General features: G+C 39.9%; 1 protein-coding gene across 1 annotated transcript in view; it reads left to right on the top strand.

Moving 5' to 3' along the window:
• Window positions 1-208: 208 nt before the first annotated feature.
• The window catches only part of plcg2 (phospholipase C, gamma 2), a 69,115-nt gene continuing 48,309 nt past the window's right edge, over window positions 209-21,014 (top strand). The window contains exons 1-11 of the mRNA XM_077711862.1: window positions 209-402; window positions 5,379-5,571; window positions 6,806-6,955; window positions 8,222-8,315; window positions 8,406-8,453; window positions 11,503-11,587; window positions 13,178-13,258; window positions 15,013-15,053; window positions 15,176-15,248; window positions 19,189-19,290; window positions 19,401-19,519. Coding sequence (XP_077567988.1) covers window positions 5,388-5,571; window positions 6,806-6,955; window positions 8,222-8,315; window positions 8,406-8,453; window positions 11,503-11,587; window positions 13,178-13,258; window positions 15,013-15,053; window positions 15,176-15,248; window positions 19,189-19,290; window positions 19,401-19,519 — 977 coding nt within the window. The 5' untranslated portion in view covers window positions 209-402; window positions 5,379-5,387. The remainder of the gene's footprint in view (window positions 403-5,378; window positions 5,572-6,805; window positions 6,956-8,221; window positions 8,316-8,405; window positions 8,454-11,502; window positions 11,588-13,177; window positions 13,259-15,012; window positions 15,054-15,175; window positions 15,249-19,188; window positions 19,291-19,400; window positions 19,520-21,014) is intronic.

The raw sequence follows: 21,014 nt of genomic DNA, 5'->3' as shown, positions 1-21,014 counted from the left end.
GAGAGAAGAGAGAGAAAGAGAGAGAAAGAGAAAGAATAAGCGTGAAAATTAGTTCATATTTTACTAAAGAATTTCGAGATTTGTTTCACTCAGGTGATTGAAATAGAACAATTTAAAACTGCACACTTTCTTCCAAACCCCCTCATTTATTTCCATATCCATATCGTTTTTCCTTCCGGCCATTTTTTAAAATATCAACCAGGCTTATACATACTGCAAGTTCACTTTACTTCCTTGTATAGCCAGATAGAGGAACTAAAAATGCTTTGTGGTTGTCACTGTCAACACTCTTATCGACTCCTGTCCCATTCGGCATTGTTGAAGGCATGATCAAATAACAACAATAAACTTTTAAAAAATTGGCTACCGTGACCCGTTTATAAGATCGGTTCGACGTGGAAGGTAGGTCAGGTTATTATATTTGAAATACCAAATTTTGCTGCTACGACGTAAACCGTAATTTTGAAGAGCGAGGGGAAATATTTTCCTCTAACGAGAAAATATGTAAAGCTGAAAGCAAGGACTTTAGTTAATGCACGTAAACCGGGCAGAGGTAATGTCTTTATCGGTGTGCCTATGATGTTTGGGAAAATGGATGGATAATTATTGAAGCACTCAGTACCACTAGTTAGTACAAGAGTACTACTACTGTTTGCCGCACCGATCATGACGAAAGACAAAATTACAAATTTATAACTTGGCGGCTTGTACTGTATGTTTGTGTTAATTTGATGAATTTAGCTTCAGATCAACAAGCTTGTGCTACAATCGTTTGCTTGGGGTTCAATTGAAAAGGCCAAAATTCGTCTTTACCTATGAAAAAATGAGTGTAGGAATAAAATAGTCATTGTGGATTTTGATTTCCGTGTGCACGCAACGCTTTTTAATTCTCAAAAATCCCCTGAACGGTCAAATAAACAATACCATATACTAATTCAAACATTGTCATAATATACAAAATTACACAATGTCGCCGGATTAAAAAAAAATAATAATAATGAAAAAAAACAGCAGTTATCGGGATACTTTGATACTCAATAGACAACCAGGGGTCTGTTGAAAATACTGAGCCTACACAGTACGGTGTACAACTCAGAAGCTGGGTTTGAGTACACGTGCAAGTGTAACGCAGTTCGCGCTAGACTTCAAAATATATCGATACCTGCTGCTTGTTTTTTTTTTCTGAGCCTGGCCGCCACCATAAAAAATATTATGCAAGCAGCAGTTATTTAGTCTAAGAGGACCGAGCTCTAATGCCGTGGCGGCAGAGCATCTGCAAGGTGGTCGGTTCCTGCCGTGGCAGAAACACCAGAACCTGATGGTGGAGAGGGATGCCGTCAGGCGAAAGGAATCATATTGGGCCTCCGGAGACTGCTGACTGGTAATGGCTGGCCAAGCAGCACTCGGGTGTTTTCTGAACAAAAATACAGACATGGTGGCTTCAGGGAAATTTTGGTCACCCATCCGACGTCTTAGGAGGGGAAAGCGGTGTAACATCAACAGTGTAATGGGTATGGGGCGCTTTTGAACTCGACTCGGGATGTTGTGAATGGGTAGGTTGAATACTTTGAAGACTTTCTCAGTTCCACTGACACACCTTCCATGAGGAAGGAGAGCCTGGGGATAGAGGCAGATCTCAGGGGTTGAAGTCACTGAGATGGTTAGGAAAGCTCCTCAGTGTCAAGGCCTCAAATCACTCCGGAGTTTCGAAAGGCTATGTTGTGGAGTTGTCTTCGATGACACACATCTGCAACATCGTGTGGACTTCGGAGACAGTGCTTCTGGATTGGCAGACAAGGGTGGTGCCTCCCTTTGTTAAAATCGGGAATTGGAGAGTGTGTTCCAAGTATAGGGGAATCACATTCCTCAGCTTCACCAGGAAGGTTTATTCGAGGGTAATGAAAAAGAGGGTCCGAGGCCTAGGGAAGGTCACTCGAATTTTGTATTCAGGAGAAGCAGTGTGGTTTTCCTCCTGGCCGTGGAACAATGAATCAGATCTGTACCCTCAGCGGGGTTCTTGAAGGGTCATGGGAGTTCGCCCAACCAGTCTACGTGTTCTTTGTGGATTTAGAGAAAGCTTTCGACCGTGTTTCCCGTACAGTCTAGTGGGTTGTACTCTAGTAGTATGGTGTCCCGGAATCCCCGATACATGGGGTCCAGCCAGCCGGTGCCTGTGTGACCGATGTTAGAGTCTGGTCCGCATAGCCGGTGATAAGTCGGATCTGTTTCCAGTGAGAGTTGGACTCTGCCACGGCTGCTATATATTGCCATTTTAGTGTATACATTTTTATGGACAGAATATTTAGATGGGGCCCCGGTGGATGAGTGATTAGCTAGTCAGCCCCACAGCTGTGGAGTCCCGGGTTCTAATCCAGGCCGGTCCACCCGTGTAGAGTTTACATGTTCTCGCTTGGCCTGCGTGTTTTTTCTCCCGGTACTCCAGTTTCCTCCCACATTCCAAAAACATGCATGGTAGGCTGATTGGACACTCTTAATTGCCCCCAGGTATTATATGAGTGTGAGTGGTTGTCTATCTCCTTTTGCCCTGCGATTGACTATCCAACGATTCCCCCGCCTTTGCCCCAAAGTCAGCTGGGATAGGATCCAGCACCCCCCGCGACCCTTATGATGGTAAAGCGGTTCAGAAAATGAATGAAGTAATATTTAATGAAAAAAAAGTTTAATTAAGAAGTTGAAGTCTTCATCGTAAATCTATACAAATTACCATTCCTGAGAATGTCTGTAGATATGAATGTATGTTGAACACATTTGAGAAAACAGAGAGAATACCATACATCCTGTTTAAATGCGTTTTTGAACAGAAAATTGCAAATATACAGCTCTAGAATGTTACTGCAGCCGATTTTTGAGTTTAGATCCCAGTTTTTCAAAAAGTAGATTTTTCTAACAGCATGTCCAATTTTTTGGTCAGAAAATTGCACCTTTGGGCCATTTTTTCCGTACCTGCAGAACTTTGAGACCAAAAGTACTTTGTGTTCTAAAAGTACCATGACGAAGAAAACATTTTAAGTGCCCAATTTTTCAATTGGTTCTTCAAAAAAATCGATTCTAATAAATTCCGAGGTCACATTTTGACCTTTGACCCAGTTTTTCCAATCTATGCGAAATGTTCAGACCCTAACTGCTAACAGTTTTTGGAGCACTATACAAGTGCACATGCGGCAGCAACAAGCAGTATTTTCCACTGTTATGCTAAAAATCGATAAAAACATTTCCACATTTCAAGTCCGATTACAATGCAGTTTTTGGCTAACAATAGTCTCATTGGTAATGCGTGCTGATATGGATATTGATTAATGAAATTGTTTTGAACATTTAAAAAAAATGGATTCTCCTCTCTATCCAGAGGACCAGTAGCTCTACTCTGACCCCTTCCTAGATGACCGAGCTTCTCACAGAGAGTCCAGACACTGTGCATAGGAAACTAATTTCAGCCGCCTGTATCTAGGATCTTGTTGTTTTGGTCACGACCCACAGCTCGTGACCATAGATGAGGGTGGGAACGTAGATTGACCAGTAAATAAAGAGCCTTGCCTTTTGGCTCAGATCCTTCTTCACCACGATGGACCGATGCAGAGTCCGTATAACTACAGATGGTGCACTAATCTGCCTGTTAATCTCCTCCCGCTCCATTCTTCCCTCACTCATGTTTAAGGTCCCATGATACTTAAACTCCTCCACCTGGGGAAGGACCTAATCCCTGAGGGCATGCCACATTTTTCTGACTCAGGACCACGATCTCAGATTAGTAGGTTCTGCTTGTCATACAGACCGCTTCACACTCGGTTGCGAATCGTTCCAACAAGAGCTGGAGGTCACGGTTTGATGAAGCCAGCGGAAATGCATCATTTGCAAAATGCAGGGATGCAATACTAAGGCCACCAAACAATCTAGATATTTTGTCCATAAAAGTTATGAATAGAATCGGTGACATAGGGCAGCCCTGGCAGAGTTCAACCCCCACTACATTAAGATCTGACTTACTGCCGGCTACGTAGACCAGACTCTGACAATGGTCATAAAGTACCAGGGGTTCCGGAACTCCATACTTGTGGTACCATGGTAGGGACATGGTCGAACGTCTTCTTCAGGTGCACAAAGCACATGTAGACTGATTGATGGTGCACTGCTTTCCACTCCTCTGTCACGGCAGGTGGTGGACCAAAATTTCCTCACATCCACCTGGAAGACATTCTCCATGTCCTCACCGAACTCTTCCTATGCCCGGGTTTTTTCTTCACCCCTTACCACCAGTGTGTACCAGCAGTTTCTGGGGTTGCCGCCACAACAGACACCACCACTTTGCGGCCGCAGCTCCTGTCTGCCGTCTAAGAAAAAGAGGCGCAAAACATGGTCCACTTGGACTCAATGTCTCCGCCTCATCGTGCTCCTTCAAAGAGGGAATTGAAACTCCTTCTGACTGGGGACTCAAAAATAGAAGGATGATCCCCTCTCATTTACCAGGATGAACCCCTACATTCAGGCACTGAGCCAAGCGGGCAATAAGTATGCCCACTCCTGCTCGGCGTCTCTCACCGTGAGCGACTCCGGAGTAGAAGAGTGTCCAACCTCCCTCGAGAGGAGTGGTACCAGAACCAAAGCTGTGCGTGTAGGTGAGCCCGACTACATCAAGCTGGAATTAGTCAACCTCAAGCACTAACTTGGGCTCTTTCCCAAACAGAGGTGACATTCCAAGTCCCAAGAGCCAGTTTCTGCAGCCGGGGATCGGACCGCAAGGATCCCTCCTTTGGCTGCGGGTGGTGAGCCCATGGGAAGGGGAACCCACGCAGTGTTTTTGGGCTGTGCCTGGCCAGGCCCCATGGGTGAGTAGCCCCTGCCACCAGGTGCTCCTCATCGTGCCCCTCCTCCAGGCCTGGCCCCAGAGTGGGGCTCCGGTGACCGGCGTCCGGGCGAGGGAATACGCCTTTTGAGAATGTTGCTCGTCATAAGAGGTCTTCTAGCACATTCTTTGTCTGGTCCCTCACCCCAGAACAGTTTACCATGGGTGACCTTACCAGGGGCACAAGGCTCCATATTACATAGCTCCAAGGAACGTTGGATCACATAAACCCCACCACAACGATAAAGTGAGGACTCATCAGGGGGGGATGAACTCAAATTATATTAATTAGGCTAGGTGGACAGACATTCCGATGAATTATAGAATGTTGTTATAAGAAAAAAAGTGAGCTATAACTATTGGGTATATCTTTTAATGCCTTTACCCTTCTCACAGTGTTGATCCAAACATAAGTAATATGCTGTAGAATATTTGAATCCATGTCAGTTATGGAAAAAAAATCTGAATCTTTGCAATCAGTTATCAAATATGTTTGTTTCCCTTATGTTCTACAAAGATTTGAGAAATGGCACATTGCGTGCAACACGGAGAGATGACAGAGTACAGGAAGAGTGTAATCAAACGTGAAATGGAGATGGGTATGGTCATGACAGTCTTCCGGCAAAAGGCAGAGAGGCTCACTGTTCAAGTCATCATGGAATCACATCAGGTTGCTTGGACACGCACTGCAGAAAAGACTGATGGTGTCTGTAAGTACTTTATGCCAGTTTTTTCCAAGAAGTGTTGTGCGGCACACTGGTGTGCCGTGAACACTGGTCAGGTTTGCCTTGGAAAATTACAAGAAGTCATACAGTGTAATATTCTGAGAGGAAAATGTTTAAATAAGAGATTAAAACTGAACTATTGCGAGATTAAGATAAAAATATGATGAACATTAAATCATAGATTATACAGATTTAAATCATAAAATGGTAATTTTTTTTGCTTCTTTTCCTGTTATGTAAACTGGAAGTAGTTTGGCTTCACGGGCATCAAATTTTGTCATCTGTGTGAGCACTAATCTGCTCTTCGTGTAAAAAAAAAAAGTCAAGATATACATCCTTTTCTTGTTTATACATTACTTTAACCGGAATATTGTTTGGTTTCAAGGACATCATTTTTGGCAACATAAAATCTGTTTGAGTACAACATTGCTTTTTTGCACAATATTAGGAGATTGAAATAATATTGGGAGAAAAATCATTATATCATGAGATGAAAAACATTACAACACTTCTTTTTATATCACTCGAACCGGAAGATGTCCGGGGTCTGCACCAATTTTTGGTGACATTACGTTGGTCTGAAAAATTTGAAATTTGGGTTATTATTTGATTTCTGTCGATTAAACTTTGTTAAGAACGACTTTAGATTGTTAATTTAAGCGACATAGTTTTAAATGATAAGATTTTCAGATGGTGGTGTGCCTTAAAAAATTTCAATGCAAAAAAACAGCTAAAAAGGTTGGGGAACTCTTCTTTGTGTGAAGATGTAGTACTTTATTTTTTTTAAAAGAGCGCAAAACCACACTTTATCATTGAAGAGAGAGTCATGGTTTGCAGCACAATACTAAGCACAAGGCACACTACCTCCGTCTCCATATGCAGCTAGATAGTTCTGTTTTCATGTAGTAAAATGTGATATAGTAATATAAAAGGCAGTCACTGGAACAACCTAATGAAGGCGTGTAGCACTTGTGTGTAGTTGCTTCCTCATACCCGGTCTGTCAACCAGATCTTGGTGTGACTCGACTACTGCTAGTAGTCAGCATTCCTGCGACTTTCATGAGGATAAGTGGCTTGGGTAATGACTGAATCAATATTTGAATGACAAATATATTTGTCATTTGCCGGCGTCATTCAATAAAGGGTAGGTAAAAGTGATTAAATGTCATTCCTCATGTAAGACAATTTTAATAGTTCATGTGCTTCTTCTGTGTTTCAGTGGATCTATTTGAGATCCGAGAGGTTCGTCCAGGGAGAAATTCAAAAGACTTTGAGCGGTTCAAAGATGGCAGGGATAAACATGACGACAATACCTGCTTTACCATATTCTATGGCTCACAGTTTGTTCTCAACACCTTCAGTCTGGGAGGTGGGTTCTTCATTTAAGGACACCATAATTATAATTTTCCACCCTATTTAACTTCCCGTTCTACTGTTTGGGCACAGACTTGTTGAACTATGTTTGCAGTCGCTCTTATGATTGGTTGAATCTTCTTTTGTGTCTTCGTTCTTCGGGGTTCAATTGTAGTCAGTAGAGGTAAGATCGGGCCGAAAAAATCCAGCCTGACTCGACCCGGGCCGTGGGTATTAGAGTCCGGCCTGGCCCGAGCCCGGCGATTTAACTTGATTTGCCGGCTCGAGCCCGTCGAATTAACTTGATTTGCAGGCCCGAGCCCAAACCCAAAATTTAATATTTTATTTGTGAGGACTCACACGGGACTCTCCAGTCAGGATTTACATCTTTTACATGATATAGACGTTTGACGATTGCAACTCGTCTTTTTGTCCTCATATGAAAGCAAAGCGCCACATTGACTACATTCAGCAAAGCCAACGCAAGTTTCTGTCGCATATTCAACAATCAATTTGAAGCTTTCCCACACCTTACTCCTACCGGTGCGTGTTTGTCTTTTCAGTTCTCCTGTCTTAAGTTTATTCTTAACTTCTCGCTCAAAATATATGCAGACTTGCGAAGGGGAAGATTATTAAGAGCGTGGCGTTAACGTGACGTGCGCAGAGCATGCTCTTTCCTGTTTTATCCAAATTATATTTTATATCAAATATTCCTTATTTTAGTATCCACACATAATTTTGGTATACTTCTTTTCAGCGAGACTCGATCCATAGTAATGATTGACATTTTAGACCCGACCCGAATTTCAGGTCGGGCTAAAAATCTCACCTATAGTAGTTATCAAACGAACAAGTGGTGTGTTACACCCTTCTCCAACCTGTCTAATTAGGGAGCATTGAATGAGCGCTGCTGTGGCCGGAGACACCATATGTTCAGCTGGCATTGATGCTGAGCCATGTGGTGGGCTAAAGCCATCAGGCATCGGGTTCATTAGATTATAGCGACTTTAGATGATGACTAAACATTTTAACTTGTTATACGTGGATATGTGGTTTCTAGTATATATCTTAATTTTTCTGTTTAGTTATTCCTTCTCTTTATATTTTTAGTTTTTCTGTCACCCTAAACCTTCCTCCGTCCAGCTGCACTTCCTGAATTAAAAAAAGCCATATAAGACACTCTGATTTAGCATTCTCTGGGTCGAAGTAGCTAGCTTAACAGTACTGTTCAATATGTCTGATAACCAATCTGAACCCAACCTCCACCGCCCAACCGCCTCAGCTGACTCTCTGGAGGATGCATATAAATGGATGATTGGGCTTGAAATGTTAGTCCAAGAAACACTGATTTCTCCTACTCCAGTTCTTATTGAGAGGTAATTATACACCACACACTCCTAAATATACAGTATGTGCAAATAGAGGACAGTCAATTGTGATGAATCAAGGTTTTGTTTTGTTTCAAGCTGGCTCAGAAAGAAGATGTATTCTGTCAATCATAAGAAAACAAACAGGTACAGTTTCCAGGCTTATTATTTATATGATTTACTCAGGCACACTGTAGATATATAACATAAAGGAGGGGTTGGGAACCTTTTGTGAGCAGTACAAATATACATATTTTTTAAATGTAATTCCTTGCGAGCCGTACTCATATAACTTAAAAGCAAAAAACTACAATTCAATGTGTTCACTTTTTGTAATTTACACACTTTTAAAGTGCAATACGCCTCTAAATTCCTTTAATAACATTGTTACGCAGTTGCTAATCAATTAGTATTTTTTTACCATTAATCATTAACATTTATCATCGCATATTAAACACAATGCAGAACATACTCTCCCCAAAACTATTAAAACGTATGAAACTTATGGACTATGCAATTGATCAGGTGTGCTCAAACTTTTTTTGCTCCACATCTACTTTTTAATGAGACAACATAGCGCGATCTACCTTTTTTTCCAGGCCACTGCCAAAGTTACACAGTTACTTATGCTGATATTCTTGGAAACACTGCATGAATCAACATATGTAGTGTGGACATGTACTAATTACGTTTGGACGCACAATGGTGCTGTTTGACAGCTCATGACCCTTATCTAATATAGTATTACCTCGACATACGAGTGCCCCAACATATGAGCAATCTGAGATAGGACTAAAATTTTGAGCTAAAATTTATTTTGAGATACGGGACATTTTTTTTTATATACGAGCATACATACAGTGGACACGAGAGGCTGCTCATAAGAACATCATGGGCACTGTCTTTCTGGTTGCAACTCCCTCGAGTAATATCTCTATGAGCGATGGGCGGAGCGTTGCATTTTTTCAGTGTTTTTATTCTTGTTAGTCAGTGCGAATGGTGTAGCTTGTTTGCTAATACGAAAGGAGTCCTACTTCCCGGGCAAGTTGGCAATTGGTCGTGCGTTATCCTATTGTGAGGACATTTGTGTGCATAATTTTCTAAATATTTTGAAAGGAAGACAAAAGCAAACAACCCTCGATAAGTTGCATCTGAAAGTCAGGGTGGAAGCAGGGCAAGTAGAGCCAACCCGGGAGAAGAAAGGTATCAATTTTTTTTTTTTTTTTAAATTAAGTTTAGTGTACGGTTCGATTAAACCTATTTTTGAGTGTCTGCATCGTAATCCAAGTTCATTTAAATTTGTTTATGTTATGTTACGAGCGCATTGCCGTGCAAAAAGTCCCCCTCGCCTCTTTGTCCCTCCCTCTGCGAAATCCGACTAATTTTAAACAAATTTGAATACAATTAAACACATTTTAATACTATTAAACCACTAGTTATTTGTTACTTTGTTAATAGATAGCAAATTAGAACAAATAAAAAGGTTTTCTAATGCAATATCCTGTTTTTGGTATTCTTTCAGAGGGTTGGAACAAATTAATTTGTTTAATTCATTTCTGTGGAAACGTTCATTGGAGTAACAAGTAAATCAACATACAATATCAGTCCCGAAATGCAATAAGCTCGTATCTCGAGGTAACACTATTATAATTTAATAAGCTGATCAAATCACTGCCATGCGATCTACCACGCCGAACTTGACGATCAAATAGTACAGAAATGTCGAATAACTTAGGCACAAAGAGCAAAAATTTTAAACTGTGGGAGTCAAAGATCCACACTCGTGGAAATGATTGTCGGTCCCTTACGTTAGAAACAGCATTGAAAAATCCAATCTGCTAAATTATTTTTAAAATATTAATTTTATTATTTTTCATGGGTCCTGATAAATTTGAGTGTGTTTTAAGGGAGAATAAATATAAAAAAAAACATGAAACGAGGCAGAAAGCCACAGTATATACAAAATAATATATTAATAAAAGAGCCGCATGCGGCTCAAGAGCCACATGGTCACTACCCTTGGACTAGTAGGTGGCTATCAATGTACATATTGAGCACTGCTGTGATTGATAGTCCCTGATGATTGTGGCCAGATCACGCATGGCGGGCCGCCCGGGCCTTCAAGGCTTTCTCTGCTGGCCTCAGAAATATCTGAATCATATATTACATTTTGTCCATCAATACTTATTGAATAATTCCAAATTGTCTGTTAGCTTCCTTTCATTGCTTTTCCAGATGTGTGTTTTCATATTGAAGCATTTAACAAACCACATTTCAGCCATTATTTGTTGCCAGGGTCAGAAATCTGCCACAAGGCCTTAACAATCAGTTCTGCGGGCTCTGCTGCATTAAACAAGCGTTGATAAGACTTGCTTTAACCAATCAGATTTCGAGTTGGCAACACCACAATGCCTTGTCGCAAGCGTAGGGATGCGTCATTGCCTTCTCGCTGGCGTCAGGATATGTCATCGCTTTCACCAACTTTGATTGGCTGGTGAGAGAGTAGGCGGGCCAAAGCTACCAAACTGTATCTGGAGCAAGCTGCACAAGCAAATACATTGTTGTGTTGATTTAAAGCCCTTTCAAGAGAAAAAAAGCTGGACATCATTATAAAGATCGAACAACTCCAAAGCAAGCAGATCTGTCACAAACGGCAACGAACATTTTTAGCACTAAATCGAAGGAAAATGTATGCCAGAAATACAACAGGACAGGCTCAAATTTCAGCATTAAATTAGATGGCGATAGAAAAGAAGGAAGAAAGAAAGGAGGATGGGTATTGTGTACCATTAAAATTGATTTTTGGTGAGTAAAATATGGCCATATCCCTAAATAATATTTTAATTGTATGAGGCTATTCATTTTTGTGTCGCAGCTGTAGATGCAGTAGAGGTTTTATAGCTATGAAATGTAGAATGTTGGATTGAAGGTGTCGCTAGAAAATGCACGGACTGCCGCTGGTGTAGTGGCACCAGAGGTAGTTAGTGTAAGTGCCACAGTGGTATGGAAACTCCTATGAGTCTCCTCAGGACTCAGTTCTCTCTTCAGTGAGTTTCACATTTTGGAGAAGAGCCACATGCAATCATCAAAAGTGCCATATATGCGAGCCATAGGTTCCCGACCCCTCGTATGAAGACTAGCCAATAGCGTTTCATTGCACATTTTTTTTTCATGTACATCCATGTCAATTTTACAGCATATCAATCAAGGAGCTGAAGACTCTTCTTCCTTTGCTCAATTACAAGCCTTCCAGTGCTCGGTCCCTGAAAGACAAGTTCTTGGTATTGTTTTTGTTTTTATAGTTTTTGTTTCATGTCTTGTGTCCAAAATGCTTTAAAACTGTTGTGGACACTTCGGTTCACCAACTTTTACCTAGTATGGAAAGACAGAGTGAGAGACATGCGTGTGACAACACTTTGCTCTTGCCATGTCGCCAAATGCTGATTTGTGTTCAGATCGACCCTTACGTTTCCAAAAGTTGAATGTGCCCCAAAAACACCATCCGGTTTACGTAATATAAACTTAAGTAATAAAACAACTTTAACCTTGTAATTTTTACGACTTTTTTCTGGTAATATTAAGTACTTCAACCTCCTAATATTACGCCAAAAGTAGTTTTGTCTGCCAAAAGTAGTTTTGTCTGCCAAAAGTCTCAGCCCATTAAACCAAACAACTTCCTGTTGATGTAAAATAACAACAATAAAACTTTTAGTGTCATAATTTGATTTTATTCCTGTAATCTACACTGTCTGATTTATATTTTGTGGCAGGTTCGCCATTAGACATTTCCAAATTTAGGCACCAATAAAGAGGAAAAGACATTTAGGGAGGGGTGGGGGAGACCTCTTATATTGCAAAGTTTGGCATCTTTTATAGGCTAAGCACAGTACAGTGAAAACATGAAGGACATCTACTTTCCTTCGTCATCGTTTTGGCCAAAACACAACGTCCGATATCTTTTTTTTGCTAAGTCAGACCGACTCCTGCTCATATAAACATAGGATGTTATGTGCGACTCACGGCCAGCACAATATTCCACAATAATACTACAGCGTGAAGGAAGGAATGAAGCATTTAACCTCCTATGACCTGGCATCCACATGTGTGGATATCACATTTTTGGTTGTCAAAAACTGCAATGTTAAATGTTGCACTACAAGGACCTGGCGTCCAATTATGATGTGGACATCATTTTTTTTCTCAAACTACATCAGGTTTTTACACTGATCAGGTCCCAAATAGCCTAAATATCAAAATAAATAAAAATGCATGCCTTGCAAGAGTTTGGGTCTTAGGAGGTTAAAGCGACGACTCCTTGGCATGGCCTTTCTGTGCTGAACGGCAAGATGGAGAGCTTTTTACTCTTTTTGAGTTCTTTTTAATATTAAGTGGATGAGATGAGATTATAAGAATTTGAAGTTGTTTAGTGTGTTTATGTGAATGTGTTTGTGTGCTAACGTTAGCTTCTTCCTTACTCTATTGTACTACTGCACAAATAGAACAGGTTTTTGCATGTTTGGTATTACATCACTAATTAAATTTCTCTTCAAGTGTTTAGTTGTTTTTTTGAGAAACATGAACAAATTGCAAAATTTACAATTTACTTACAAAATATTAAATTACGAAAAAAATTCTTGAACCAATTAATTCCATAAGTAGAGTATGTGGTATACTTATTGTTTGTCATATTTAAATATTGATCTGTTAAGATTAGAATTTTTTTACTTCTTGTCAGGTGTATTTTCCCCGGCACACTGATCATTGCTCATGGAACACCAGTGGGCCGCGGTACAGTGGTTGGGAAACAGTCTGGTAGAGAAAACAAATGGATAGCATGGTCACTAGTATTTATTTATGCCTTTTCTCCACAGGAGATAGGAGCAAAACATGATTGTTTGAACTTCGAGCAGTTTCATAAATTGTACAATCTTATAATGTTTGAACAGAATGAGGTAAGTATTACTCATTTTATTGTATGATATGTGCACAGTTTACTACAACCATTTTCAAATTCAGTTGGGGCATTGTGCTAAACATGAATAAAATCATTATTCAACTAGTATTTGTAAATCACGTTTAACCAATATGTAAGTCCTCTAAAGTCAAATTTAAATTAATAAATTGTCGGATTAGGCAAAAGTAAACAAACCCTGACAAATGTAAATAAATAAAACAAGAGTGAGTACCTGTAATAAAAGAAGGCTTTCAAAAAACGGCCTGCCCTGTCAGTTTTAGGTTTTTGTAGATGTGTCCGTCTTGACTGTCAATCCACTACGTAAGTGTTCACGCTGATATGGTTAAAATGGTTCCTAAGTCAACACAATTGTGCATCTTTTAACCACCTGAGCCAGAATACAATCTTGAAGGAGATGACAGCGTTTCTCTGAATGTTTCTGTCAGTCTGCAACAGAATGTACAGTGTTTTATGCTTTTGAAACTTCACAGTATGCATTAGTCTTTCTGCACGTCTTGTTGCACGTCTAGTCATTGCCAGTTTTAAACTGAAATAAAATTCCATCTTTTGTGTAAAATATAAAACATTGAATACAAATCAACACATAAAAATGTGTCGATGCCTAACTATTCTTTACTATATAGAAACAGTCGTACAACATAAATTTACACCCATTCTAGTCAAAGTTTACCCGTTGACCGCTGAGTTAAGTGGCATAGAATAAAATTAAAAGCACTGTTAATTCTGCTTGAGGTTTACAAAACTATCTCTTGTAAATTCCTCACTTTCTGCAGAGGTGGCTTTCGTATGTCTTTGTTATTGGAAGGGTTGATATGTCCCATTAGTGTACTGCAATGTCGCCCAAAAAAATCTTTTCACGTTCGGCCTTCTATCTTTGTCTTTATCTCACTTAATTTTTTTAAGGGATTGTAGTCTCATCTATAGGAAATAAAGGTTGAAATATTAACATTCATTAATTCATTCATCTACCATACCGCACATCCTCATAAGGGTTGCCTATCCTAGGTGACTTCCGGCAAAGGGAAAACTACATCCTAGACTTGTCAGACGTGGAGCACAAATATATTTAAATTTTTTTTCATAAATAAACCCGGCATTGTTTGTTATTTTATGAAAATAACTTAAATGAGTGTGTGCATGCGTAGGTGTCGCAGTGTTGACAGATTGAGCAAACCTCAAACTGAACAAATGAGTTCGCATAAAACTCAGTGATTCTGAACAGCACTTACTTTCAAACAGATTTCATGTACTTCAACTAAGGGAAATGTTCAAACTGATAAACTTTGTTTTCGGCAAAAAAATAATTAACTGGAGAGGGAGAGAGAGGATGCATGCATTCAGGACCTGTCTCCCGCTAAAACTTTGTGACATTATGAAGTATAAAAGTAGCCTTTGGAGACCCCAGCCTATTGAACAACTTAAACTGTACATCAAACAAAAAATGGAAAAGATTTCCATCTACAATGCTACAATTAATATTTTCTCACTCAGAACATATTTTCTTAATGTAGTTCAAAGGAAAAGATAACATTATAAAGTAGTAAACATGTCACATCCATTACAAATTATTTGTGAAATTGGAATATTAAATGTCTTGTGTTCATTTAAACATAGGTTAAATATGATTTGTAAATCATTGTTTTATTTTGTTGATTATGTTGAACACAATGGTCCATCTTCATTGGAATTTGGCTTGTAGTTATCGAGTATTTTCATTTCCTTTTCACTTAGATTCTAGAAGAGTTAAAAAAGGATTGCTCATTCATTTTGGGGTAAGCTCCTTTTTTTAATGTTGGAAAGGATGACATTTGTCTTGCACATAAAATATCAAGTCACACTGACTTATTCATATGGATTCTCTGTTAGACGATGTTCTCTTTTTTCTGCCATACAGTAATAGGGATAAACCTGATGCTTCAGTGGTTTTCCTCAATGACTTCCAACGTTTTCTTATCTATCAGCAGAAGGTATGCAAATTTAAATTGTATATTTCGTTCGGCAGATACTTTGTCTTTTCTCTTATCATATTTTATGTTTAATCTCCACCAAAAACATTTATTTCACCTGCTTTTATAATTAATGGAAGACACAATCATGTAGAATCGGTGTGTTAAGTAGCAGATATGAACTGAACATACAATTGAGAACTGGAAATGTGATGCAAAAGAAACCTTTCAAGAAAATCTACGGTCTGTCAATTGCATGTGTCTGGATTCTTGGTTCTTATGGACTTTCCAAAAACAGGCAACTCCTGGCATCAGAGTCCCAATTTGCCTTGCCTGATTTATGGTAGGGAAGACTAAGGTAGTATACAAACACAATAGATTTTAACTAAATATTTCCTGCCATGGTTTAGCACACATTTGGTCCTGGTCCCACAGAGGGTGTTCCATACTCATACAATCTCAGCCCATTTCGAAGAATTAGGAAAGGACGACCAACTATTGCACATCCTTTCCTCTATGATCAGGTTTATCAGGGGCTGTGTAGAAGAGATTTCACCAAAAAGTCGAACCTCAAGTTAAGAAGAAGAATTTTTCTTTTCAGCCTGGCCCTGGGACAACACTCTAGTTCTACACAGGGTCCTGGCCTATGCAAAGAAGTTCACACATAGCTTACATAGAGCATGCTTTGTTTTGCATTAAAAGGCCATTTTATCTTGTCCTGTGTGGAATCATATAGGGGTGGGGGACTCCTGGAGTATGGGCTATCAGCTACCTAATACAGGATGCTTGGTCCTTGTGCAACCTTGTTTTGTTGTTTGCTCCACCTAGCTGCGGGCATTATATAGAATTTTCTGGTAAAGACTGGGCTACACCAAAGTAGGTTTCCGTCACTACGGCATTGTGGGCCAATTCCAATCCATCCCTTTATTCCTTGATTCATCAATAAAACCAAAGGAAAGTGCTTTTTGGTTTTGAGTTTGTTTGTGTTGAGTTCATTCATTCTATCATTTTCCGAACCGCTTAGCCTCACCAGGGTCATGGCGATGCTGGAGACTATCCCAGCTAACTATGGGCATCCTGAAATGAGGGCCAGACAATTGCAGGGCTCAAGGAGACGGACAACCATTCACGCTCATACCTTGGGGGAGTTGAGTGTTCAAGGGGTCTACCATACATGTTATTGGAGGAATACAGAGAAAACTCACGTAAGCCCTGGGAGAATATACAAATTCCACACTATGAGGACCCACCTGGGATCGAACCCTCGACCGCAGAATTGTGATGCTGACGTGCGAACCACCCACCACTCGTCCTCCGGAGCACCTCAATGTGTTTTTCTTAGTATGTTGTTTGCCTGTTGTGTCCCAGTCAATTTGCTGTCGTGTTAGCCCCCTTTCTCTCTATGAAAAGCCTCAGTTGCTTAGTGCATGTCAGCTCGTCATAAATGTTACGTCACGTCATAGTCCACATGAATAGTCTGGTGCTTTTGCTTATGCTTAGTTTTTCGTACCTTGCTATTAAATTAGTTGGAGTTATCCACCACCCTGCGTTTCCCTGCACTTGACCCCATCCTATGATCAGCATCTACGGGCTGGCTGTGAGGTGCCAAGATAAACCCTAAAAAATGAGACACTAGAAGTGCCAGCACACTAGGTTTGAAGGATGCCATATGACAGTTAATCCAGTTGACTGAAGAAAACATGTTGCAAACAAGCTCGAAAGCATGTACTGTGATCCTTCAGCACTGTTCGGCTTCAACATTTACAGCTTCAGTACATCATGTTTTGTTAATGCAAACCGAGAAAAACGTCAACTTGCCTTCTCTTTCATTTTATTCGGATTACATTTTGGATTACAGAAACTACGCTGAGCCTATTTCCAGCATTGTTTGGCCATTTAAAATGCCTCCTAAGTCTCTTGCGTCATCTATGGCAACATAAAAGAATCTACCCTACGTTACATGAAGAAGGAAGAAGCAAACATTCGGAAGACGGCAAGCATACCCTTTTTCAAGGACACCAAGCGAGTGGTAACTACAAGGAATAATATAGTTAAGATGGAGAAGGCTCCATCGGTCGGAATCACGGACTGTAGGGAGACTGCTCTGGACACCGACATTATTAGAACCAAAGCCAAAATATTTCAGCTCGGAAGAGGGTGCATTCCTGGACATTCTTATTCAAAGATGAACTGAAAGTGCGGATCCTAGTCCCCGACATGGTAGGAGTTCAGTGAGGTCAATGAGAATGACTTTCGGACGATTTCAAAGAATTTCTAGTCCACCATCCTGCATCTCACGAGGGGAAAGCTGTGCAGCACCAACACTGTGTATAGTGGGAAGAGGATGATGCTAAACTCAACTCCGGATATAGTTAAATAGCTTGCAGAATACTTTGAAGACATCCTCAAGTCCACCGACATGTCTTCTCATGAGGAAGCAGAACATGGGGACTCAGGGGTTGAAGTAATTGAGGTGGTTAGAAAACTCCCCGAAGGCAAAGCCACATGAGTTGATGAGATCCACTTGGAGTTTCTAAAGGCTCTGGATAATGTGGGTTTGTCTTGGTTGGCATGTATCTGTAACATCTCGTAGACATCGTGTCATGCTTCAGAACTGGAGATCAGCTCCTTAGCTTAAGCAGGTTCGCCTCTGGCTCATGTGTTTTGTGCACTTGGAGAAGGCATCCGACTGTCTCCCCCGGGGAGTCCTGTGATGGATATATCGCACCTGGCGGCTGTAGAAAAAGTTTGCCTCGCAACGACAATACTGAGGGAACAAAACACCAAACTGGAGAGCAAGACCCAGCAGCACCTGTGCGCGCCGCCATCCTGGATCACTTACCTCCTCACTTACCTTCAATCAGTCAGCAGGAGGCAGATAACCACCCAACGTCTTTCATGTTACCTGACATAACTTATTGCACAGGAGGGATTGTGTGTCGTCCTACCGCAAGTTCAGAGTCCTGATGGCTGTGGGAACACAACTGTCTTAAAGTCTATTTTTTTGTGCTTTGTGCGTGGTGTTCAGTGTGAGATTGTTCACCAAACACCATAAAGACAGTTTGTTGACCTCATCTCGATAGGCAGACTCCTTTCCTGAGATGAGTCCGACCCCAGTGGTGTCATCGGGAAATTTAATGATGGAGTTCAGACATTTGATGTACTGGTCAGACTCTGTTTATCATAGCCATGGCTGCCCTATGCCACCGGTTCTTACCATAACCTTTATGGATAGAATATCTTGGCACTTCCGAGGCTTTAAGGGGGTCATGTTCAGTGGCCTCAGTATTGCAACTCTATATTTAGAGGATGATTTAGTTCTTTTGGCTTCTTCAGTTCGCAACCAAGAGAGAAACAGTCACAATAAGAATTAGCACCTGAAACCAAGGTGGACTGTCCTCTTAAGGTCAAGAATGAGATTCTTCCTCAAGTAGAAGCACTTTGGTAACTCCGGGTCCTGTTCACAAGTGAGGGAAGGATGGAGCGGGAAATCGAAAAGCAGTTTGGTGTGGCGTCTGTAGTGATGCAGACTCTGCATATGTCCGTCCTGGTAAGAGAACTGATTTAAAAGGTAGATCTCTTTATTTATTGGTCAATTTATGTCCTGACAAAAGCGGCTTATATGCGTGTATATACGGTAATTTGGTAAGTAGATATACGACTGTATTGTGTTTTTGGTTTCATCAAATCTGGACCTACCAGCGTGGTTTCCAGTCAAGTTTTAATGTAACCAGAGTAAGCGCTTTCAGGTCATAGACCATGGTGCTTTGTCAAAATAGGATTGCAAATGAGAACCATTCTCCAAGCAGTGGAGTTAAGTTTCTAATTGTTGTCGACCAAGAGAAGAATCGAGTGTGAGGCGAACATACACAGAATCAATGTTGTCTTTCATCAAGACTGAACTCACCTGAATAACATTTGAGATGGAATGCAGTATGTGTTTTGCTTTCTATTCCTAAAGGAGTCTTGGGCTAGCGATCTCAATAAAGTTAGAAAGTTGATGACTATGTTCATTGATGACACAATGAGAAAAACCAATGACCCTGAGTTCACTGTCAGCGAGGTACTAACTTTAAGACAGCTAATACTGTTTCATTTATTTTTAAAATGCCCTTTACTGATATGCTAGTTATATTATTTCTTGCATGTGACCTTTCTTAATTTTTTTCCTAGTTTCTCAGCTTCCTCTTCTCCAAGGAGAATTCTGTGTGGGATGATAAATTATCGGAGATCAACAACCAAGACATGAACAACCCTCTGTCGCATTACTGGATCAATTCATCACACAACACGTCAGTATGTCACTCCCAATTCAATTGAAAAAAGAGACTGTGACGTTTTCATTTATGTACAGTAGTACCTCGAGATACGAGCTTAATGCGTTCGAGGACGTATCTCGATTTTCTAATAACTCAAACAAACGTTTCCCTTAGAAATGGACTAAAACAAATTAACATGTTTCAACCCTCTGAAAAAACACGGGCTGGTCAAATACTCTACTCTAATTTGCCACTGGGTATGAGTTTGATCCTGAATGATTGTTCCTTTCCTTGTGCCCTGCAATTGGCTTGCCACCGTTAAAAGGTGTTCCTCGCCTGGTGCCTGTATTCAGATGGGATATGCTCCAGAACCCTCTGAGGATAAGCGGTTTAGAAAAATAGTTAATGTTTCGGCATAATGATGCTGACCTTGTCGAGTTTATTGTTAATTACTGTATTTACTCGCATATAAGGTAAACGTGCATATAAACTGCACCCTGAGAATTTCCTTGATTTTTTTTTATTTTACAAATAATCGCATATAAGACTACCCCCTGATTCCCATTTTCACCCCCATGTTCATAGTTTTAATACTGAGTATGAATGTGTTACTTATATATATATATAGAGATAGAGAGGGAGATATATATATATATATATATATATATATATATATATATATATATATATATATATATATATATATATATATATATATATATATATATATATATATATATATATATATATATATATATATATATATATATATATATAGATATAGATATAGATATAGATATAGATATAGATATAGATATAGATATAGATATAGATATAGAGATAGAGATAGAGATAGAGATAGAGAGAGAGAGAGAGAGAGAGAGAGAGAGAGAGAGAGAGAGAGAGAGAGAGATAGAGAGAGATAGAGAGAGATAGAGAGAGATAGAGAGAGATAGAGAGAGATAGAGAGAGATAGAGAGAGATAGATAGAGATAGATAGAGATAGATAGAGATAGATAGAGATAGATAGAGATAGATAGAGATAGATAGAGATAGATAGAGATAGATAGAGATAGATAGAGATAGATAGAGAGAGATAGAGAGAGATAGAGAGAGATAGAGAGAGATAGAGAGAGATAGAGAGAGATAGAGAGAGATAGAGAGAGATAGAGAGAGATAGAGAGAGATAGAGAGAGATAGAGATAGAGATAGAGATAGAGATAGAGATAGAGATAGAGATAGAGAGAGATAGAGATAGAGAGAGAGAGATAGAGATAGAGATAGAGATAGAGATAGAGATAGAGATAGAGATAGAGAGATAGAGATAGAGATAGAGATAGAGATAGAGATAGAGATAGAGAGAGAGAGATAGAGATAGAGATAGAGATAGAGATAGAGATAGAGATAGAGATAGAGATAGAGATAGAGATAGAGATAGAGATAGAGATAGAGATAGAGATAGAGATAGAGATAGAGATAGAGATAGAGATAGAGATAGAGATAGAGATAGAGATAGAGATAGAGATAG

Source organism: Stigmatopora nigra, unplaced genomic scaffold (genome assembly GCF_051989575.1).
Source record: "Stigmatopora nigra isolate UIUO_SnigA unplaced genomic scaffold, RoL_Snig_1.1 HiC_scaffold_50, whole genome shotgun sequence".
In the NCBI taxonomy this organism is placed as follows: domain Eukaryota; kingdom Metazoa; phylum Chordata; class Actinopteri; order Syngnathiformes; family Syngnathidae; genus Stigmatopora; species Stigmatopora nigra.
Note: the sequence above shows the minus strand (reverse complement) of the source record. Positions and strands in the feature narration are given on the sequence as shown.